This window comes from Quercus lobata, chromosome 8, assembly GCF_001633185.2.
Source record: "Quercus lobata isolate SW786 chromosome 8, ValleyOak3.0 Primary Assembly, whole genome shotgun sequence".
Lineage (NCBI taxonomy): Eukaryota > Viridiplantae > Streptophyta > Magnoliopsida > Fagales > Fagaceae > Quercus > Quercus lobata.
In genome coordinates this window covers 54,352,821-54,377,198 of record NC_044911.1, presented here as the reverse complement: position 1 = coordinate 54,377,198, position 24,378 = coordinate 54,352,821, and the positions used below count along the sequence as shown (strand labels likewise).

Below are 24,378 nucleotides of genomic sequence, written 5' to 3'. Positions count from 1 at the left end.
GAAGATCAAGTGTTAGATCATGCACAATGTTAAAAAAGAGAGCAGCAATTCAATAATGTCTACCAAAGGTTTGCGCTATTTTTTTTTTTTATGAACAAAGTGCTTTTCAAGCGGATTCTTAATATAGTGGATTAAAAAGAGCTTTGAATTGGATAAAGAATGAAATATGTGTTTTGGAATGTTCAGTCAAAAGAAGCTGCCGTATGTAGAATACTTTTGGGTTGGAACTTGGAACATAAAAATATGGTAAAGAGATTGTCGCACACTTTTCTTTATATGTAATTTGAGTGATAATTAGGTTAGAGGGTACTTGAACTATAGTGTCTTCACTGAAAATACCAATAGGCAAGAGATTCCAATTGAGTTACATGGCTCTTGAAAATAGTTATACACTTTGATCCTTAAAAGTTATATGTAACCAAAAAAAAGTCTCAATTGACAATGAAACAAAAAGTTATGACAAATTTTATTTAAGGGTCTTTATAACTATAAAAAATAATTCTATAGAATTGAGATTTTGTGCAATACCAAAGTTGAAATTCAAAGTTAAGAAGTTAACTTTTTATCTCGGTCTTTGGAACTTTTTTTGATCTAAGTATTAAGGGTAAAAGTTATTTTTTTCAAAATTTCCCTGGTTAACAATTTATCTTATTGGCTTCATTCTCTAGTAATTGATTGGAGGTAGAGTCAACTTTCATTTGAGATTATAGAGAATGAAATTAATAAAATTTCCAACTATATATATATATATATATATATATTTTTTTTTTTTTCACTATGACAAACTATGATTGCCTATCAACAAACTAAGATTCTTTAAAGTTCGTAGGGTAACTCTATCTTAGATTTCCTAAAACTTATCATTCTATTTTGAAATGAGAGATTGAATTTTACAATTAAAAAAAAAAACATTGATGATATAGTAAAATTTAATCTACATATTTTGAAATTAACAAACAGGACTTTAGTAACTCCATAATGGAGTTGTTCTAAGAAACCTTTAAAATAAATAAATAAATAAATAAACTTCTTTTATTTCTTTGAGAAGAAGATCTAAAAAATCTGTCTATTAATCAAAACATTTCAGACAAGACATAAATTGTAAATGTGATTGTAGATAATAATACGGTGCTTCAGATAATTCATATATCATGTAATGTGGCACTACACAAAAAGGAATATGGCATCTTTGTTTATTTTCACATATAGCAGGTGAACTGATCTATTCTCGTAAAAATAAGCAATCGGTATCACTTTATTTATTATCATCACTTTCCTATAGCCGTTAATTGGGCCCATATTTTAATTGCAGTTAATCTCCATTCATTAAATTTGTGGATTTGTCCTGTACAGATTTGCTAAAAAGGCAACTTTTTGAAAATTCAAAAAAAGAAAAAAAGAAAAAAAAAAAAGAGAGAGAAAAAGAAAGAATCTTAAGCTTTAAGCTTCCAACGTCATAAAAAGATTTAGGAGAATATAATTGGGCCGTCCCACTCAATCAAACAAAGCGAGCGTTACCGACGCAACGCGGGAACGGAAACCACTTCACTCTTTATTCACTATTCACTCTCTCTCTCTCTCTCTCTCTGTTCCATTCCATTTCCATCGTGCCGGCCTCAAAGTTTTTTAGGCTTAAAAAAAAAAAAATAGAATAAAACTCTGAGAAAATTTGCTTTGACTTGCTCTCTCTTTGTTTTTTTTTTTTTAAATCTCTGTACTGGAATTTCTTTTTTTGTGTCTCTATTTGAAGCTCCAGAATGAGTTGAGAGGTCTTTTTTTTTTTTTTGGTTATACAATACAAGTAGAGACTAGAGAGGAGAATAATGGCTTCGAGGTCGTCCAGACAATCTTATTCTCATAATCATAATAATGGATCTTCTTCTTCTTCTTCTTCTTCTACTTCTACTTCTTCTTCTTCTTCTTCTGCTGCTGTTTCTTCAAGAACTACTGTGGGCCATGCTCAACCGGCCCATAACAGTTCGGGTCGGCCCAAGCCTCCCTCCGCCACTTCCAGACGCTCTGTCACCCCTAATTCTCGAACTCAGTCTTTTCACTCCGATCAAGGTCTCTCTCTCTCTCTCTCTCTCTCTCTCTCTCACAGACACACACACACACACAAAATCAATATGCCTGGTTTATTTATTTTGGAACTTGCAGTACTTGTTGACATTTAAATGCTTTGATTTATTTCTTATATCGATTTTAGAACTGGGTTAAGTTCTTTTTCCCTTTGAATTTCTGGGATGTTAGTTTTATTATTATTATTATTATTATTATTATTTTTTCTTATTGTACTTATGTGGCTGCTTGGAGATGTAACTTTAGTATTAATTTGAATAAATAAAATGCTGAATTGGTGAGGAAAATTTCGAAGTTCCTTACATTTTTTGGCATCAGAAATACATATAGAAAAAAAGGTTTTGATTCAAGCTTGTGGGTCTTATTTTAGAGAACCACACAATTTATCATTGGACAATAAATTTATGAATGTGTTCATAAACGATATCCATTCTATGAGTTCATTTTCCCCTGGACCATGGTGAAACAATTAAAGAAATAATAATAATAACTAAGTATTATGAGTATGGAGTAACTATTCAGTTTTCCGAGAGTATAGTGACGTTTTACTTCATCGTCTCACGTAATAGTGGATCCTGCTAATCAAATTCATTGTGGGATCCACCATTTATGTGGGAGGAGGGAGTACTGTGTCACTGTACTCTGGGAGTGCCTAATAATTTTCCACGAGTATGACCTTGATGAAAGTATTGTTTTCAATGAAGTGAGCTGAATATAGGATTTTTCTTTGCGAAATGTTTCCTGTTGTAGAATTGGTAAACATAACTTAGTCATGATGAATTTTTGTAAAACCCATCAATCATTGATGAATGTTCACAGACATCAAGAAGTGCTGCCTTGTCAACATGATTCATGAGCTACTTAATGTTCAAAATGAGGTAACTTTGTGGTTGAGGGGTCTGAAATCGGTGCTGAATTGCAATTAGTCTAATGGGGGAAAAAAACATTTATAGTTGCCTCTTTTGAGCATAATATTGCTTCATTGCATGAATTAAAAAGCATTGCCCTGCTACATAATGTGATTACTAAGAAAGATTTCTTATGAAGTTTTTGAGTTTTATCTTTACCGCAGAGCCCAGAAGGGTGAGAGTTGCTATCAGACTTCGACCAAGAAATGCTGAAGATCTTCTTTCAGATGCTGATTTTTCTGATTGTGTTGAGTTACAACCGGAGGTGATTTACATGTAACGCTTAAAAGATTGAAACTGATATTAAAGAGCTCTCCCCCTCTCCCCAGAAATGCATATGTTTTATATTTTGAACAAACACCAGCCACCAGAACCTTGGGATTAATTGATTTTTTTTTTTCCCTTTTCTTTGTTATTTCCTCCCTGTAGCTGAAGCGGTTAAAGCTGAGTAAAAACAACTGGAGTTCTGAGTCTTATAGATTTGATGAAGTTTTTACAGAAACTGCCTCTCAAAAGCGTGTTTATGAAGTGGTTGCAAAACCTGTAGTTGAGGTAAAGTGAAATTGATCCTTTTTAACTCACATTTTTAAGAACTATTTTTATTAAAAATGCATCATATAGGGGAGTTCTTGTGCTGAAAACTACATTACAAAATATTTTGCAATTAAAATTTTTTTTTAATTGGTATTGCAGAGGAATTACGAGCTCTCTATTGCTTTATGACTGTAACTTAGTGACAAATTTTAAATGCTCTTTGTGTATGGTTGTCAACTGTGTATGTGTATCTTTATGTGGCTTTTTGTCTCCCAATTCCGAAATTGGGTATCAGATTCTATTCTGTCCATTCAAAATTTTGTGTCATTTTGTAAACGGTACAGGCACTAAAATTTTCAAGTTTACCATTACCCTTACACCTAAAGAAAAAAAATTAAATTATGAAAGGACAATTTTGGGACCATTGCTAATTATATGATGTGTCAATGCATTAATTGAGTCAGCTTAGACATTGCATCTCTCCAACATGAGACACAATTCGGGATAGAGGAATAATAATTTTAATTGGTCAATTCAAAGCTGAGGTTCACTTCCCTTTCTCTCATAGTCACAAAAGAAATTAATTTTGAAATTTTTTGGATGGAATGGCATGTTAATTTTATACAGTCAATTTTGACATACTTTTGCAGAGTGTTTTGAATGGATATAATGGGACAGTTATGGCTTACGGCCAAACAGGTACTGGAAAAACTTACACAGTTGGAAGACTGGGTAAAGAAGATGCATCTGAACGAGGTATTATGGTTAGAGCTCTTGAAGACATTATTGCCAGTACATCTCCTGCTTCTGATAGTGTAGAAGTCTCCTATTTGCAGGTATTGAAGTGATGTAGTAAGACGTGCTTGTCTTGTGTTTATGTGGTGTGCAGGGTTTTTGAGTTAAGGTTGCTGATTAAGTGTTTCATATTCTATAATAGGCATGTTTCTGTGTCCACACTCCAATGTTTCTTAAAACTCCCATCTTCTTCAACACCCATGCATCAAAGTTTGGTTTCTTCACAAACTCAAGTTAGCCAGAAAATGGAAATGTTTTGAAATCCAACAAAAATTTTACTAAATCCTGGACAATTTTTAAGATTATGGACAAACAGGAATCGTTTTAAAGACTTGAATTTGATAGAATTGAATAGATAGGGGCTTCTTAAATTTAGTTTCCAATGTGGTATAGAGAGAGATAGAGATTTAATGCACACCAGATGTTTGTGGAATCTATTCTTTTAATTCAATTTAAGAAAATTACAATGGGTGATAGGTTTTTGGGTCAAAAGTTCCCCCTCCCCTCTCATTTTATGTGCCATTCATATATTTGATTGTAAAATTAACTATGTTCATTGGACTTTTCATCATTTCCATTCTGCTGCTTACTTGTCATCAGACTGCAGAATTGTGCATGTTTAGTGTTCTCCTGGGTGGTCACCCTTTTATTATTTCTTGTTGTTGCTTTAGCTGTATATGGAATCCATACAAGATTTGCTTGCACCAGAAAAGACTAATATTCCTATTAATGAGGACCCAAAAACTGGTGAAGTGTCATTGCCTGGTGCTACTGTAGTCAGAGTTCAAGATCTTGATCATTTTCTACAGCTACTGCAAGTTGGTGAGGCAAACCGTCATGCAGCTAATACAAAGATGAACACGGAATCTTCTCGTAGTCATGCAATTCTCATGGTAGATATTTTCCAGGATTCTTATTTCTTTTTAATCATTGCCTAAAATTGTAAAGAATGTTTTCATGACATTTTTTTCCTATAATAATGAAAACCTTGAACCTTGCTTTTTTTAGGTTCATATAAGAAGATCTGTCCATGAAAAAGTAAACGACGAGATTAATTCTCAAGAGAAGGGTACTAAAAGTGATTTATTTGATGGCAATGGCATACCCATCGTCCGAAAAAGCAAGTTGCTGATTGTGGATCTAGCCGGATCTGAAAGGATAGACAAATCTGGTTTGTCTTTTATAGTATTCATTACATTTAAATTGATTCCTTTTTTTGTTTAACTTTACCATTTATTTTTTTGATAAGTCATTACTGTTGTCTTTTCTTGTTAATCACTTTTTAGGGCTCAATAATTCTTGGCCTTAAATGATTTTTTTTTTTGGGTGATGTTTTCACCTATTTTATGGTGTTAGTTCCTACAGTATCTTGTGTAGTAAAACATTATTATTTGTATTGTTATTGCTACTTTATTAATTTTTAGATTGGACAGTATAATTATGCATTGGGTATGAGTTGTGAAAAAAAAATTGAACATTAAATTAAATGTTTTTGTAAATAGTAAATTATGGAAAGTGCAACCTTCTTGTTATAATTATTATCCTTGTGTTGCAGGAAGTGAAGGCCTATTGCTTGAAGAGGCTAAGTTTATTAACCTTTCTCTCAGTTCCCTTGGAAAATGTATAAATGCATTGGCTGAAAACAGCTCACATATACCTACTAGAGATTCTAAGCTGACAAGATTGCTTCGTGATTCATTTGGAGGTTATTATTTTTACGTTGTGCTATTTTTATTGAATAAACTGAAATTTCTAGAATTTCAAACCTTTTTTCTGTATTGTTTCGCATCTAATGAGACCAAGAATTTCTATTTATCCTACTCCTTATCTTGATTTTACCAATGTGACTGTATCGTATGATTGTGTGAATATTCTTCTTTCTATAAATTCACATGGGCAACCCAGTGTGCTTTTTCTTTATCCTTTAAGTCATTTTATAGTACTTTCAAATGAAATATTTTAGATTTCTAGTTTATGTGCTGACTAGTGAATTGTATATATCTGATCATATATAGAAATTATACTTATGCCTGAGTAAACCTTGTGCATTTTGTGGGTGATTGTTTGTTTGCATATTGTTGTGTTCATGTTGCTTTATTTTATTTTGATAAAATTTTTTGGATGTTGTGATTTTAGTTTATTGAAATTCAACTTTAATTTTATTGAAATAGGCTCAGCAAGGACTTCGCTTATAGTAACAATCGGGCCATCTGCACGGCACCATGCAGAGACTGCTAGCACGATAATGTTTGGGCAGCGGGTGTGTTGGATTAAGCTTTATAATGTGGAAATTCTGGATTTCTATCATAATTTGTAGGCTATATCATGTGGTTGATCATCTACTAACCCCCCCTCCCCCTCCCTGTTTTCTTATCGCTATGATAATTTCTCTTTTTTAATTAGGAGTGCTAGAAGCTTCAAGGGTGTGAAAGGTCTAATTTATATCTGAAAATTGTTGTTGGTCATATCCTTGTATGAGTGGATGATAGTGTTGGGTTTGTTTTCATTTTCAACCTTTTCAGATTTTATGGATCATTGTAATTTTAGAGCTTAGTTATTGGTGTACCTATGTGCACTTCTTGTGTACTTGGGTTATGCCCTTTTTGTCTTATTAATAAATTTACTTATCCGAAATATGGCCAATCCTAACTAATCTTTCGAGGATCCATAGTTGACCTCAAAATTTTGGGACTAAGGCCTTGTGGTTGTTGTTATCCTAAATATAAGTATACACACATTTGATACACAACATGTATGGTTTTGTGTTGAACCTTGGTGCTGTCAGGTGCACTCCACACAAGTGATGTGTTGCAGGTTCAAGTTTAGTAATCATCCTTTCTAACACTAGGGGTGAAGGTTGCTTACCAACCATCACTCTTCAAATCTATTAGAAATATGTGGTTAAATAATTAAATTTACCATATCTCAATAGCTTAAACTTTTGGAACAATTGGTAATTTAACATGGTATTAGAGCCTGAGATCCTGAGTTCGATCTTTGTCTTCTCCACTCTACCTCCCATTTAAACTCCCACGTGTTAGGCCTCACCTATTAAAAGTTAATTTCGGCCTACACGTGAGGGGGATTGTTAGAAATATGTGTTTAAATAATTAAAGTTACCATATCAATTGGTAATTTAAAAAGATCCACTGAAGCAAGAGCCTTGTGCACTGAGTACAATCTTTTTTATAACATTTATGGTTCTGGATTGCAGTTTTAATATAAAAGCAGTCAATGCTCTGGTAATCTTTCTCTGGCATATCCCTTTTTGGACATCTGCATTACAATGGATGAAAAAGAAGTGAATGTATGCATTGAGTTTTTTTTCTTTTAATTTTTAAAATTCAATAATATACAAGTATACAGCTTTTGTCTTCTGTATAGAGTGTTTTCTTTTTTCTTTTTAAAATTTATAAAATACGAAGCACACGGCATTTATCATCTGTATCAATTCTATGTGGCTTGTATTAGACAATAATATTGGAAACTATAATATATATTGGCATCTAATTTTAGTCAACTATGAAATTCTGCTGTCTTTCATGGTCTAGTTTTCACTAAAAAGCAAGTACTTTTTGATTGAATTAGAAAGGAAACAGTCTTTGCCTTAGATTTTAATGTCTGTGACAGTGACACTTAGGAGTTAGTCCTCCCAGAGCTTCTAACCATGTATCAGAACTGATTAGTGAACCAAACCATTCCAAGTTGACTGCTGTTTTGTCCTAGAGTTTGCCTCAGTCTGCTAATCTTGGAGCAAACATCAGCCTAAGACATTAGCAAGGGTTTATTGACACTGACGCATGCAATGTTCAATGTTCCCATTTCAGATAAATCTTTATTACTTTTTTTTCTCTTATTGTTCTTAAACCAGGTGCTCATACATTATGGCATTTAAAAGGCAGCAAGTGATAGTTTTCTTATGCACACTCTCATTTTTTACCTGATATGTCAGTTCCAGAGTTTTTTTTTTTTTTGGTTGTTGTTTCATAGTTTTGATGCTTTCACTCTAAATGTGGATGAACAAAATAAAACTCATCAACTCTAATGGTAATTGAGTTTTGCATATCAAGCCGATTAATTACTTGTTTCTTTTGCAGGCAATGAAAATAGTAAATATGGTAAAGCTTAAAGAAGAATTTGATTATGAAAGCTTATCTCGGAAGCTTGAGGGTCAAGTAGATCATCTTACTGCAGAAATTGAAAGGCAACAAAAGTTGAGAGATGATGACAAATACAAATTGGAAAAACAGCTCAGAGAGTGTCATGATTCATTTGCTGAAGCAAGAAAAGTTCTAGTCACAAGGTCTGAGGTAGCTCTCTTTCCTGCTTGTGCATTGTTACAAATTTTTGGGTTGGTATCTTCTTTGCAGATTTACTTCATTAAAACTGGTCTTTAATATCTAGTAATATGCTTACTTTCGCACATTCTAATCACCCAACTTGTTTATAATTATACCTAGTTATTAGTGCTGTGCCGAAATGTTTGTGCAGTAATCTCTTATGATTATTATTTTCTCACTAATATCTTGTACACACTTGTAGATTTTGGAAAAAGAAAATATCCATTTGGAATCAGAGATGAAAGGCATCTTAAATGAATTGAACCATCAGAAAGATCTTAACAATTTGATGCAGGATAAAGTTTCAAAGCTAGAAATGAGTTTAAAACACAGTGAGGTATTCCCCCTCCCCCTTCCCTTTTATATATTTTGAGTTTAAGTTCGTTTCCTTATCTTCTTATTTTCTTTGTCTACTGATATATATGTTCAATTTAACTGATGCCATGTAGTCTAACATTTCTATTAATCAACTTAATTTGAAATTGGTTATCTATTCTAGGGCACCTATAATTCGATGATTGTACATATAAGAGTTGCTCTTCTCATGATTTTGGGTCTATGAAAAACAACTTCACTTGAGCTCGTTACTAAGACTATAGGCGAGTGGTCAGGCATTAACACATGGCCTCATTAATAGGTTTAATAAAAATATTACCAAATCAAGGGGATCCAATGACCTAAGTTTTCTTGTTTTTGTTGAAATTTCTGCTCTCTTCTCTCTTTTACACTTCCTGTGTACTAGATTGTCTCCATTTGTTAATTAAATTTCTCTTCCCTTTTAAAAGAATAATGCTATACCCCTTTCTTTTTTGTATGCTTGACTCTGACCTTTACACGCATTATTAGATAAGAAATATTAAGGGCTTTTTTTTTTTTTTTTTGGAGAAGAAGAAATATTAAGTAGACTGTTAAGAGTGTTTTATGGTACAAATCACAGCTAAGGGTTTGACAGTAAAAATAATTCCTGATGTCAGATGTATATAATGAAGGAATGCACTACCTATTTGATCTGAAATATGTTATTTTAAAATATAAAATAAACTACAAATGAAGACCTGTATGAGTTAGTTCAGGACAAAAGAAGACTGTAGTCATTGTATGCTGAATTAATGCTAATGGGCTTGTACCACTAGAAGGGATCAAAACCTATTTCTATGCAACATTAGCTGTCTTTTTTTTATTTACAGTGTTGTGATTGTAGAAAGGTGTATTGATTATCAATTTCTAGGAAAAATGATCAGTTGCTTTGTTTGACTTTATTAGTGCTTTTTATATTTCTTTTGGGGAGGGGTTGTGCTTGGACTTTGGAGGCAGTTGATATTTGAGTATATTATGACTTATGCACATTTATTTAACCTGAGTGATATTGATGGCACCGGCTTAGACTTTAGCTGCCAATGCCTGCGTCAGAGCAGACAGCTGCAGCATGGAATTTACCGAGATTATATGCTTGGTAATGTTCAGAACCCCAATTTTCTGGGTAAAGCTTTCTACTGTTATTGTTTATGTTAGGGATGCCAATGTATAATATAATTTAGCTATTTGGTTTGCCATAAACTTTTTAATATCATTTGGTATGTTCACAAAGAATTCTGATCATATGGGCATGAGTATTTACACTGCTGTTTGATTGTTAGTAGCAACACCAACTTGAAAATTCTACATATCAGAAAGTACTGGCTGATACCACTCAGATGTATGAGAAGAAAATGGCAGAGTTGATTAAACAGATAGAAGATGAGCGTGCTCACTCTGAAAATGCTGAGGAACAATTAGCTCTGATGAAGAAGCTCCTGAGTGAGCAGCAAAAGTCAATTCAGGTTTGTGGTTGAAATTAAAAAATGATGAATTCTATGCTCTGCCCTATCTACGCATTTGATGTTATATATTTCTGTTTTCTTCTTGTGGGATTTTTCATTTTTGGAAAACTTCACATATGGCTCATGCTTATGTGTTATTTTTTTTGAACAAAATGTTAAAGGATTTCTTTTATGATTTGCTTTGACACTTGTGTGTTCTCATATAACATTGTCTTAAATGATGTTGCAATCTTGTGAAAAGTTTTAGAAACACAAGGAAAAATTCTAATGCTGTTTTATTGCAAGTAGAAACATCATATGGAAAATTCTACATATCAGAAGGTCCTTGCTGACACCACTCAGATGTATGAAAATAAAATAGCAGAGCTAGTTAAGCAATTACAGGATGAGCATGCCCGTTTTGAATGTCCAGAGGAACAATTATACTTGGATAGATGGAATATGGAATATTGCATGTTTCACTTTTAGGTTCAATTTTAGTCCTGCAATTGTTTTTGTTGTATCATGAGCTGTGATGCCATTTTCTCCTTGATCCCTTCAAAAGCACAGCTTATTTTCTATACATTTAAATCTGCCTTTAAAAGAAATCAAACAAACAAAACAATAGGAAAAAAAAAAAGTAGAGGGAATTGTTTATCTATGTAAAAGGCATTATTATAAGCATGTTTTATGATCACAGAGATTTTCCCATAATTAGTTAAAAATTCTCTGTTAAAACACCTTATAACAAGACATCAATTTGATCACTTTGCAAGGCACATCCAAACATCCCTTATTGAGAAATACAGGTTTCTTAGACTCATCTTTTTTAATTTGTGAATTGGAACTTGCTAAGCAAAATTTTGTTATTCCATTGATCCTTTTTGACACCTTCCAGCTGGATGACTCATAAACTCTGTCACCATAAGTTCAAGGTTAAGGGTGATAACTGACAAGAGAATGGTTGGCAAGATAGATAATATGGCTACTCATGACAGTGGATTAAATTTTTTCTTTGTTAAAGCCTAAAGTTATTTGGAGCATTGTCCTGATTTCAGTAATCTTACTGTACACTTCTTATTGACAGATGTTATTTTTTCACTTATATTAATTTGTTGCTTCTTCTTCTTCTTCTTCTTCTTCTTCTTTTCCTTCAATGATGTAATTGATTAATGAGATTTCTCTTAAATTAGCAAATTCATTGCTATTTTGGTAAGGACCAATATGTCCATGCAGAAGACAACATAACGGGCACCATTGTTTATATGTTGATTTTACTTTGAGATAACCCTGTTGGGCACCTATTAAAAGTGCCAAACCCTAAGAACCCAGTCAGTGTCCCTTTTGTATCTCAGTGCTACTACTGTTATCTTGGAGAGGCAAATTCTTCCACAGTGCAACTATCCCTTCAACTATTCCTAGTGCTGATAATTCACCTTTTGTGAATCGTTCATTTTGAATTCTATACATCCATTTCTTAGTATTGTTATTTGTTTCAAAATCCAGGGGCAGAAACAGATTGATGAACTTGCGTTGAAGTTACAAGAAATGTATCAGCTACATGAAAATACTTTAAGTGAACTACAATCCCTGAAATCAGAAAATAAAGATCTATTACTACAGAAGGTATGGTTGACATACCAATTCAGATGGGTTTGGTTTAAGTTCTCTTCCTTCAAAGTGTAGATCGACTTGGTTTTTCTGGATTGTAGTCATGTAAAACTTATTATTTATGTTATGAGTTTTATGTTTGAACTGAAATGTAAATATTACTAATTACTTTTATTTCCTTGTAAAAAGGAAAAATTAAATGAAGAACTTCACTCTGTGAGGCAAAGGCTTTTAGAACAGGAGAAACAAAGGAAGGGTATTGAAAATGAGCTATTTAAACTAAAGAGGGCTGTACCTGAAAATGAGAATGACTTTGAGGTAATTTGTTTCATGCATCCTCATTATGAAAATATTTTATTTGTATTTTAGGCCTCACATTTGAATGTTCTACAGGACAAGAAATCTTATATGAAGGAAGAATTAAGTAAAGGATCTTCAGAATTTGGGAACCGAATGGGTTCATACAGGTCAAATCCATTAAGAGAGAATATCTCTGGTCAGAGGGCCACAATTGCAAAGATATGTGAAGAAGGCAAGATTTCATCAGTGATAGGGCCAAATAAAGTTTGCTTAATTCTTTTGTTTTTCTTCCCTGTTGTGACTTCTATAGATACTATGATTTACAAGTTGTTTGGACTTCACAATACAGTTGGGCTTCAAAAGATTTTACAATTGTTGACATCTGAAGACTCAGACGTCCAAGTTCACGCTGTGAAGGTGGTAGCCAATCTTGCTGCTGAAGGTGCACCTCATTTGCCTATAATTTCTACATGTCTGAAATGACGCTGACCAATTTGTTTTCACAATAGAGTTCTGTGAAACCTGTTTCTTTTTAAATCCTTCCCTCTTCATTTGTATATTGGTCAGTGCTTCTGTAGTGGCATTCTTTCCCTACTTTTTTATCTTTTCACTTTATAGATTTTGAAGATTTCAGTCACTTGATCAAAATAAAAAATTTAGAGGAAAAAAAAAAGGATTAAGAAAATAGCCTTCCCTGTACTAAACTTGTGTTACAAAAATGAAAAGACTTTGAAATTCACATACTGAAAATGTTTGTCCCATACACTCAAGAGTATACGTATAAGTTTTTTTTTTTTTTTTTGGAGATAAAATACATTAATATGTATAAGTTGTTTGATAAGGAACAAAACAAGTAGAACATTTATATTTAGATAATCTGTGAAGATTAAGAACTGATTAATTTGCCTCAATCTAGGTCTAGTCTTTGGTTGGATCCCAGTCATTGCGCTAAATAGAAGCTGCCCAGTTTTGTTACCCCATCTCATAATGAATTTTCTACTTTTCTAAATATTAAACTATCATAGTGGTTTTTCAGCTTACCATTACCACTATATACAGTTACTTTGAGCTCTACATAAAACTTATCATAAGCTTATATAAAAAGTTAATTAAAGATAACAATTATTTATATTAAAACATTGTATTCTTTAAATTTCTATTCTGGAATTAGACAAGGTTATATTGTATTAAATTTTGGTTCACTGAAACTCTTATGATGGATGAATGAAAATACAAGAAAATATAGGATTCGAAACAAAGAATTGCTTAATGATAGGGGTGGCTCCTATTGATGAAAAGATGAAAAAGAATTATTTGAGATGGTTTGGTCATGTATAGAGGAGAGCGATTATGAGACATAGATTGTCTATAACAATAACAAGATTTATGCTGATTGAATATAAATTAGGATAAAATTATAGAATGAGGTTTGAGGCATAGATACTTTAGATTAGGAGCTATCACCAATTGGACTACCAACTTAAAGATAAATATGAATTGTTTTGTCCTTTATTGAGGCATTGGGTTCGTCGAGTAAATTCCTCTTATACATTTTATTCTCCTTTATAGGTATAATTGTTATTGACCTATGGCCGTGTGAGACTCAGTGCCAACCACAAGAGGAGATGGAACAATTGTTGTGTAGTTATAAAAAAAAATTGTTTATCTCTATTACCCTCCAATGAATAAAAAAAGAGTGTTGTGGCACAACTAAGTAATATATGACATTATTTATACGTATATTTATAATGGTTCTTAGTAGCAAAAAAATGAGTTAGTCATATGAAATTAAGATAGGATTTCTCTTTCAAGAAGGTAGTCATAAGTAACAATCAATTTGAGTAAAACAACATATGGAATGAAAAGTCCATAATTAATAAAATATCGTCAAGCTTACAAGCATCCCTCTAATTTGGACTAGGGAAGCGTCTATTATATATAAGTGTATAAAAAAACAATTACCACACATTTAGCGTCGTGGTTGATAGTCGGTTGGCGTTGACGATCTCTTTTCTAGGCAGTGGACTAACCTTTTCTTGGCAGTGGGCTAACTAAGGATGTATCCCTTACTGATACTGCCAAAATAGGACATTGCACTTGCATGTATTGATAAATTATTAGTAACATAAGTTCTATTAAAAATAAAAATTGAACTTGAAAATAGTCCCAATACAAAAAAAAAAAAAAAAAAAAAAAAAAAAAAACCATTTATATGAAATTGATAAAATTGATAGCCAAGAAAGACTTGTTGAAACAACATGTAAAATTCAATAGTTTTTTTTTTTCCCATTAGATCCGAATAAACTCTCTAAAATCTGTCTTGTTTACATGTGTGACATTCCCATCCACTATTTTTGCAAACAACCTTCTAGACAAAAGAAGATATTAGTATAATCAAGATACACACAAAGAATTTTATCAAAAAAAAAGAAAAGAAAAGAAGATACACACAAAGAAAGACATACTACAACAACAACAACAAATCAAGCTTAGTCCCAAAATTTTGGGGTCGGGTATGGATTCTCCACATATTAGTTAGGGTCGGCCATTGTGTTCTTTGCTTCCATTCTACTATATCTCAAAATTTAGTTATTCTTCTATGAAACAAAGATATACTACCAAAAATAAATAAATAATAATAATAACAACAACAATAAGAAGAAATACAATAACAATAACGATAACAATAGCAATAACAATAACAAAAACAATACGTATAATAATAATAACACTATCAAAAAACTGGTTTATAGCGGCTGAAATCGTCATTACTGCAAGTTGGGTCTACGCCAACTATTTTGAAAACTACCGCTAAAGGCCTACCCTAGCCTTTCCTGCATTATGTGCAAGAAATTTTTATATAAATGTGATAAATATATACACACTATAACTAATAAAATAATTTTTTCTATTATCAATAAAATTTTAAAAAAAAAAAAAAACAATCTTTATCAAGAACTCAAAAGGAGCCAAGAGCCTTGTAGTATAGCTGCTTCATTTGATTGTATTACTAAACTCTCACCATTATTCATGTGTAAGCTTTCTGAGAGCATGTTGTGGAATAATTTGGTGCTCTTAACTTTTATCAAAAATAAAAATTTTACCTCCTTTAGTAGAACAATGCAACATATCAGTATGAAATTCTTTTTTTGACATATTAGTACTGATATCATTATTAAGAGGGAGAAATTGGTCTTCAGATATTTTTGTGGTCACAATACCATCTTATTTAAATAGTACATATACAGATATTCAAATTTTTATTTGTTGTAATCATGTCGCCTCTGCCTAGTACTTTTTACAAACTGTTCATCCTCTATATGTCTTAAATGGCTTAAAGAGATAGCATATATAAGTAAATTCACTTATATTAGGTAATTAAAAATAACTTAGAATAAAAGATTCAAATAGCATAAACAAAGCATCATGATTTTTGAAGTTATTTCGTAAGAAATTACTTCTACTATATGCCCAATAAATCATTTTCATATGCCTATCCAGCACACAAATTCTATTAAATTGCAAGTAAGGAGGTAACAAAGATTATGACTTCAGATATATTAGAATGATGGAAAAGAATACATGGGACTGACCTAATTAGTTTATTAAGGATCCATGGTTGACCTCAAAATTTTAGGATTAATATTTGTTTGTTGTTGTTGTCCAGGTTGAACTCAAAAATGAAATCTTGAAAGTCTAAAAATACACAAGAACATTCATCTCAAAGGATTAAACTTTCCTTTAAGACTCTGACAAGTTGCCAGATCTCAAAATATCTCCATTTTCACATGAAATCTATAAATTTGGAACAATTTTAGTAAGAATCTACATACATGCATACATTTATACACATAAATAGATAACTTATGCATATGAAGACAGGACCCTCAAACATAAGTAACTTGTGCATATCTCCATTTACAAACTTTAAAGCAGTTGAAGATGTTTTTGTATTTGGGTCTATTTTATGTTCAAGAGCAACTTCTCTTTCTATTTCTCGGTTACACATAAGCTTGGTCATTTCTTCATGTTTTAGGTGCCTCACTTTTTAAATAGCCACATGCTTTTGTTTGGTTGATTTCAAAATATTCATAGCCAATGGCAGAAGATTATATGTCCCTTCTATATAACATCTAGTTTTGGTGTCATAGAACAACTCCTTTAGTTAATACTTAATATGACTCTTTTCTACTTCTGGTGTCATTGCTATGTTTCTTTTTTCTGAGTGAAGAGTTGGTGAGTAGGAGAATTGTTGTTATGAATACTGACTAATGTTTCAATTACTTTCAGATATTAATCAGAAAAGGATTGTGGAGGAAGGGGGTTTAGATGCTTTGCTTATGCTGTTGCGATCATTGGAAAATACAACTATTCTTAGAGTGGCTTCTGGAGCTATTGCCAATTTGGCAATGAATGGTAACTTTGCAGTCTTTTCTGGTTTTATTACGCATTAGATACTTTGCTTATGAATATGTTAGTAAATTAGCGTGCTTGTGAATGACACTAGTTAGTGTGCGTTTGGCTACAAATTAAAAAGTCAGCTTATTTTACTATTCAGCTTATTTTTTGTACTATTCATGGGTCCCACTGTACTATTTCAACTAACTTTTATCTTTATCTACAGTACTTTTAGCAAAAAGTTTTCAGTTTTAGCAAAATAAGCGGATCCCAAACAGACCCTTAATCTAATGTTTGGGCATTGAGAATAAGTGTTGCTGTATTTGTAATTATGAATTTGCAAAATATGTTTGTTGTTGTTACTCTGCAATAAATTTATTTTTGGAGAAATCTTATTAAGTATCTGTTCTTATCAGTTTAATTCATTTTTGTAGACATCTTTTTAAGAGATCTAGGAGCATCCAGAATTTCTTGCTGTACATGCTGTAATTATCAACCAATAATCTGATTGTTGGAGAAAGTCCAGAATATTACATATAATTTCTTATCCTAGAAAGATCCCAATTGGTGGTATGAGTAACTGTATTTTTTAATGTGTATTTCTGTCCTAAGAGTTTTAAGGAGTCCTTAATGCTTCCAGCAGTTATCATGGTAAAAACCAGGTCATTCTCATGCCTAAATTGACATTGAGATACATCTAGGAAAAAAAATATTGGGATTCCTTCATGGTCTTCCATATAGATACAAAGTGTTTCTAAAATTTCAGTTTATGAAATGATCGAGGTCCTCAAAAGGCCTTTGAACCCAAAAACTTTGTACAGGATCCCCATTTGTCCTTGTTTCTTGAACTTAGAATGTAATGATGAATTTAGGTTACTTGGTGAATTTAAGAAGGATTTCAAGATCAATTTAAAACATTACTGGCTCAAAAAATTCACACTTAAAATTAATGTAGAGTTTAACTTTTTTTTTTTAATAGTTAATCAAAGTTTTATTGAATAAAAAGTCCAATGTGTTATTGACTGATGGAATCGGTTGCCTTGACTTAGACTCTGTTAATGTAACTCTTGTATCTTATTAACGGGTTGCAATTGACTTTGTGGCAATTAGCTTCTTAGTTCTTTGGATGATGCTCCACTAACGGCTCCTTCATCACAATTGGAGTTTACTGTTCTCACTTTAAATATAATGGGAAATGATTGCATCCTCATTGTTCCTCAATTGTCACACAAATTACTATGATCATCTGAGCTTCATGACTTTATTTATATTCATTTAAGATGCTTTTATATCACATGTACCTTTTTTGTTTTTTTGAATCTTCTCAGAGATGAATCAAGCCTTAATAATGGACAAAGGCGGTGCTCTTCTACTAGCAAAGACAGCATCTAAAACAGAAGATCCACAAACTTTACGAATGGTTGCTGGTGCACTTGCTAATTTATGTGGAAATGGTGAGCTGATGGTGATTTTGCAGCCCTTAGTTGAAAAATATAGTGAATTCGTAATTTGATGTATGGATTGTTTATAATGACAAAATTTTAAATACTGAATTTATTTTATTCCACCATCGCTGCCATTACTTAGCATCAATATTTCTTTGCTAAAAGTATCAATGTATGGTTGATCCATTAATGTTTCTGACACGTCTCCCATCATACAAATGAAATTTCTTCTTGTTGAGGGTTTTGTGAACACCAGAGATCATACATGGCACGGAAGATATACTTGTATTTTGATGCAAAGGCTCTTGTTTGCTAACAGAAAAGCTACTCACGGTGTTGAAAGAAGATGGAGGCATCAAGGCACTACTGGGAATGGCTAGATCTGGGAGCAGTGATGTCATTGCACAGGTGGCTAGAGGACTGGCTAACTTCGCAAAATGCGAATCCCGAGGAGTAATTCAAGGTTTATATCTGTTGTCCTTTTGTATGTAGCACACAAAATCACACAAGTCATCTTTACTTTTAATGAAGCAGAAGGGCTTTACTTTTGCAGGACATAGAATAGGCCGTTCACTTCTAATAGATGATGGTGCACTTACATGGTTGATTGCCAACTCCAATACTAATTCAGCTTCAACCCGACGCCATGTTGAGCTTGCTCTTTGCCATTTGGCACAAAACGGTAAGATGTTGACCACAATTCATCATTATTTTGATTTGGAATGTCTAGGACATTCGGAGTTCAAATTACAGGTAACATTATGCAAGTATATATGTTTTGGAGAAAAAAATTGAATAACAATCTTTAGTAAGAGATAAGCAGGTTAGTGACAGAAAACACACAAAGAAATGAAACATAACAAGGTGTATAACAAATGTGTCTGCCACATTTGATGTCAAAATCAGACACTTTATTTATTTTTAAATTTAATTATCTTCAAAGAATAGAGGTCAACCTCTTCAAAAAAATGTGGGTTAGGCTACCTACTAATTACCTCTCCCAGATTCCGTAATAGTGAGATGTTGTGCATTGAGTATGACCTTAATTATTTTCAAATGATGAAGTAAAAAGAGACTTCTTTTACTCTCTGGGTTACACCACAATACATACTGGTTTCCAATTCAAACATTCATACCTTTGCACTGTTTAAATCTTTGCATCCAGTGACTCAAATATAGGTACTGGTTTCCAATTCAAACTTTCATATCTCTACACCGGTTAAATCTTTCATTAAGGGACTCAAATATAGTTAATTACAAACATTTGCCCCAAACATATAATTTTTGGTGCATATGTCCCATACATGATGGATTCTTTCTGTCTGCATCTTTTCAATCAATAACTCCTTTATTCATATGTTACTTACATGATTCAACTTATCAAAAAAGACAGTGCCCATTACATGATTGTGAAATTCTTATTTGTGTGATAGCAAATTTTTTTGTGTGCAGTAAATTACCTTAAAGATGCACAACCGGGATATTCATTTACATTTTTTTGATAATTTGTTTTTTTTCCATTACCCTTAAAAAATAATTCTTGAGAGCTCACTTGGTGCAATAAATGCAGTAAGGGGAGGGTTTTTTTTTTTTTTTTTTTAAATTTTAATTTTTTAATAAATACTGTAAGGGTACTATAATATCTGAGCTGACCCCTCCATGACTACTTAGGTGAGACCAACACTTCTTAATGACCCTCTATAAGAGTAAGAATTATCAAGTATTGGCATTGCTTTGATTTGAATTTTCTTAAAGCACAATGTGGTTCTGTTCCTTATGGAGGGTTTGCTGTAGACATTATTGAGATCCTTTCAGGTTAACACAACATGATTAACTGGTGTTTTACAGAGGACAATGCCAAGGACATCATATCTGGTGGAGGGGTAAAAGTGCTTATACAAATATCGGTGGAGTCCAGTAGAGAAGATATCCGCAACTTGGCAAAGAAGATGCTCAGATTGAATCCTTCACTTCAAGCTGATATGCATGCACGATAGTAGTAAAACTGTACAGAACTGCAACCTTGTAATCTTATCGTACTAATTAAATTATGTATATACGATAGAGAACTGAGTGTAGACTCAAACTGAATCCTGTAATAGTGAATTTTTTTCTGACTGTCATCTCACTGCAAACCTTGTAAGAAAATGCTTAGTTACTGGACAGTTGTCTTCAAACCAATTTGGTTTTAAATCTCTCGAACCCAATTGTGTGAAGATACACAATACCATCCCTCTTAATATATAAACAAAACAAGTTACATGACTAACTAAAAAGGTCATTTGACTAGATATACAAACCGAATATCCCCCAACTCCCCACATTTCAAAGCCAAAATTTTCTTTTTCCCCAAAGTATCATCAACCTTCAATCATCAATTATTTGATTTTGTTAATTATCTGTCGAAGAACCAAATTAATTTTTCCATGAATAGAATTACGAAATACATTTCTTTCTCAGTTTCCTGCAATTCCCGCATGTAGCCCAATCCTTAGAGATTAGCGAGGACTTAGCCCAGGCTTTTATTATGATAGGGCTTAAGCTAGAATTATGAGAGAGAATAGAAATCCAGCACAACGGAGTTTTGAGATCAAATGATCGACCATTTTCACTTATATTAATTCGTTGCTTCTTCCTTCAATCATGTAATTGATTAATGAGAATTCTCTTAAATTAGCAATTCATTGCTATTTCGGTAAGGACCAATATGTCCATGCAGAAGACAACATAATGGGCACCATTGCTCATATGTTGATTTTACTTTGAGATAACCCTGTTGGACACCTCTTACTGTTAAATTACCGATTGTCCCCAAAGTTTAAATTATTAGGAAATGATGAATTTAATCACTTAACCATAATTTTAACACTTACAAGTGCCAAACGCTAAGAACCCAGTTAGTGTCACTCTTGTATCTCAATGCTACTACTGTTATCTTGGAGAGACAAACTCTTCCACAATACGACTATCCCTTAAACTATTCCTAGGCTGATAATTCACAACTTTTGTGGAATTGTTTTTTTTTTTTTTTGAGAAACAAACACACACACACACACAAGGGAGAAGGAAAGGGGTTCTAACACAAAAACATACCACAACTCCACTCAAAATTCATGGTAACTTTTAAGAGAGAGTAGGGCAAGTTATACCACACACAACTTTTGTGAAATTGTTGATTATGAATTCTATACATCCCTAAGAATAGTTATAAAAACCATACCAAACCTTCGGTTAAACTGTAAAAACCATGAACCAAAGCATTATCTGGAATAGTTTGGTGTAAAATACCGAATATGCAATGACCCATTATCAAACCGGCTAAACCGACGGATTGCATAGGTTAATCTTTTTAACCCGTAGATAAAACCAAAAAAATACTGATTGGCCTGCATAGAACGCAAATGATCACAGCGATAACATCTAATTGATTTTAATCATCAGTTGTATTTGGAGATTCAAATAATTTTGTTATGCTCTTGGATTTATTGATTAAACTAAAAATTTATTTTGAATTTCTATGAGATATGTTATTTCAAGATTTTTGGACTATATAACTAGTTTATTGGATGATTTATGTGAATGATGTGTTTTTTTTTTTTTTTTATACTCCCTAACTTTATGTCATATGATGTAATTTTTTATTGTTATACTTTATTAATTTACCTAAGTGGAATATTTTTATTTTATTTTAGTTGCCTTTTATAATTACAAAATATATTATTTAATTAATTAATAAACTTACAATTCAACCAATGAACCACTGGTTGAACCAATGAGGTGTGAATGATGTGTTTTTTTTTTTTTTTTTTACCTAGCTTATTGGATGAACCAATGATATAACTAGCTTATTGTATAATTTATGTGAATGATGTGTTTTTTTTTTTTTTTTTTTTTTTTTTTTTTTTTTTTTTATACTCCCTAACTTTATGTCATATGATGTAATTTTTTATTGTTATAATTTATTAATTTACCTAAGCGGAATATTTTTATTTTATTTTAGTTGCCTTTTATAATTATAAAATATATTATTTAATTAATTAATAAACTTACAATTCAACCAATGAACCACTAGTTGAACCAATGAATCATTGAACCAATTTTTTAGCTGGTCAACCTCCGGTACGGTTTTTATAACTATGTAATTCCTGGTATTTTTATTTGTTTCAAAATCCAGGGGCAGAAAGAGATTGATGAACTTGCATTGAAGTTACAAGAAATGTATCAGCTACATGAAAATACTTTTAAGTGAACTACAATCCCTGAAATTAGAAAATGAAGGTCTATTACTACAAAGGTATGGTTGACACACCAATTCAGATGGGTTTGGTTTAAGTTCTCTTCCTTCAAAGTGTAGATCGACTTGGTTTTTCTGGATTGTAGTCATGTAAAACTTATTATTTATGTTATGAGTTTTATGTTTGAGCTGAAATGTAAATATTACTAATCACTTTTATTTCTTTGTAAAAAGGCAAAACTAAATGAAGAACTTCACTCTGTGAGGCAACGACTTTTAGAACGAGAGAAACAAATGAAGGGCATTGAAAATGAGCTGATTAAACTAAACAGGGCTGTACCTGAAAATGAGAATGACTTTGAGGTAAGTTGTTTCATGCATCCTCATTAACAAAATATTTTATTTTGAATTTTAGGCCTCACATTTGAATGTTCTACAGGACAAGAAATCTTATATGAAGGAAGAATTAAGTAAAGGATCTTCAGAATTTGGGAACCGAATGGGTTCATACAGGTCAAATCCATTAAGAGAGAATATCTCTGGTCAGAGGGCCACAATTGCAAATATATGTGAAGAAGGCAAGATTTCATCAGTGATAGGGCCAAGTAAAGTTTGCTTAATTCTTTTGTTTTTCTTCTCTGTTGTGACTTCTATAGATACTATGATTTACAAGTCGTTTTGACTTCACAATACAGTTGGGCTTCAAAAGATTTTACAATTGTTGACATCTGAAGACTCAGACGTCCAAGTACACGCTGTGAAGGTGGTAGCCAATCTTACTGCTGAAGGTGCACTTCATTTGCCTGTAATTTCTTTACGTCTGAAATGATGCTGACCAATTTGTTTTCACAATAATCTGATAGTTGATTTATAGTGTCCTGTGAAACCTGTTTCTTCTTTTATCCTTCCCTCTTCATTTGGATATTGGTTAGTACTTCTGTAATGGCATTCTTTCCCTAACTTTTATCTTTTCACTTTATAGATTTTGAAGATTTCAGTCACTTGATCAAAAGCAAAAATTTAAAGGAAAAAAACAAAAAAAAGGATAAAGAAGATAGCCTTCCCTGTACTAAACTTGTGTTACAAAATGAAAAGACTTTGAAATTCACATACTGCAAACGTTTATCCCATACACTCAAGAGTGTGTGTATATATATATATATATATTTGGAGATAAAATGTATCAGAAACTGAATTTGGTAAAAATGATTTCTCAATCTTATTAATTATTGAGAATAGAGTTTATATACAATCTGATCTAGCTCCAAAACAAAGAAACTAACTTAACCAACTTGAAAACAGAAATAACAGGCTTTGACACGTGTGTACACTAAACTCTATTTACAACTATACTAAAACTACATGTCATTTTGTCAAATACAAACTACAACATTGTCGTTTTTCTTTTCTGATTCTTTTTCCTTCATTTTGTGCATTTTGCAGCTAGGAGCTTCTGCAATATCCTCTTGCTTATCTTGAATCACCACTTGACTTGCTTGTCTTGTGGCAGATTTCTGACTCTGACCTTGATACTCCCCCTCAAGATGGACTAATGGTTGATGAATATTGATTAGTTCCATCTTGGATAAGAGTTCAGAAAACTGCTTAAAGTTCAAGGCCTTTGTAAGCAAATCAGCTAATTGACATTGAGTCTTCACATGAATCAACTTAATCACCTTAGCTTGCACCTTATCTCTCACCACATGACAATCTATTTCAATATGCTTGGTTCTCTCATGAAAAACTAGGTTAGAACCTATGTGGAGAGCTAATTGGCTATCACAAAATAATAAGGCTTCTCTGCCATGATCAACTTGAATGTCTCAACAAATAAAGGATCCAAACAATCTCATAAGTGGCCAATGCCATGGCCCTATATTCTACTTTAGCAGAAGACCAAGAAACATTAGATTGTTTCTTAGACTTCCAAGAAAC

The 24,378-nt window shown here is 32.4% G+C and overlaps 1 protein-coding gene and 1 long non-coding RNA gene across 3 annotated transcripts; both read left to right on the top strand.

The window, feature by feature from the left end:
• The first annotated feature begins 1,496 nt into the window (after nucleotides 1-1,496).
• On the top strand, nucleotides 1,497-20,402 carry LOC115955793 (kinesin-like protein KIN-UC). Of its 2 annotated transcripts, XM_031074131.1 has the most exons (20): nucleotides 1,497-2,064; nucleotides 3,152-3,252; nucleotides 3,417-3,539; nucleotides 4,172-4,357; nucleotides 4,988-5,209; nucleotides 5,325-5,487; nucleotides 5,872-6,021; nucleotides 6,488-6,576; nucleotides 8,414-8,626; nucleotides 8,859-8,993; nucleotides 10,297-10,476; nucleotides 11,962-12,081; nucleotides 12,256-12,384; nucleotides 12,460-12,598; nucleotides 12,716-12,808; nucleotides 16,657-16,782; nucleotides 18,093-18,218; nucleotides 18,529-18,672; nucleotides 18,763-18,891; nucleotides 20,058-20,402. In XM_031074131.1, the coding sequence occupies exons 1-20, from the start codon at nucleotides 1,824-1,826 to the stop codon at nucleotides 20,204-20,206; spliced, it is 2,958 nt and encodes a 985-aa protein (XP_030929991.1). In that variant the 5' UTR covers nucleotides 1,497-1,823; the 3' UTR covers nucleotides 20,207-20,402. The 2 variants fall into 2 exon arrangements, with proteins under 2 accessions (XP_030929991.1, XP_030929992.1); XM_031074132.1 differs by lacking the exons at nucleotides 1,497-2,064; nucleotides 3,152-3,252 and having other exon boundaries at nucleotides 3,455-3,539; nucleotides 4,221-4,357.
• Nucleotides 20,403-22,392: 1,990 nt separating this feature from the next.
• LOC115954997 lies at nucleotides 22,393-23,001 on the top strand. The gene is made up of 3 exons (XR_004084003.1): nucleotides 22,393-22,503; nucleotides 22,678-22,806; nucleotides 22,883-23,001. It is a non-coding gene; the product is annotated as an uncharacterized LOC115954997 (long non-coding RNA).
• The last annotated feature ends 1,377 nt before the right edge of the window (nucleotides 23,002-24,378 follow it).

Bases quoted from the DNA above. Each gene is read 5' to 3' on its own strand.
- LOC115955793 (XM_031074131.1), top strand. From the start codon at position 1,824: ATGGCTTCGAGGTCGTCCAGACAATCTTATTCTCATAATCATAATAAT. The intron at 5,210-5,324 runs GTAGATATTTTC...TGCTTTTTTTAG, and splicing joins GTAGTCATGCAATTCTCATG to GTTCATATAAGAAGATCTGT. The intron at 16,783-18,092 runs GTAACTTTGCAG...GAATCTTCTCAG, and splicing joins TGCCAATTTGGCAATGAATG to AGATGAATCAAGCCTTAATA.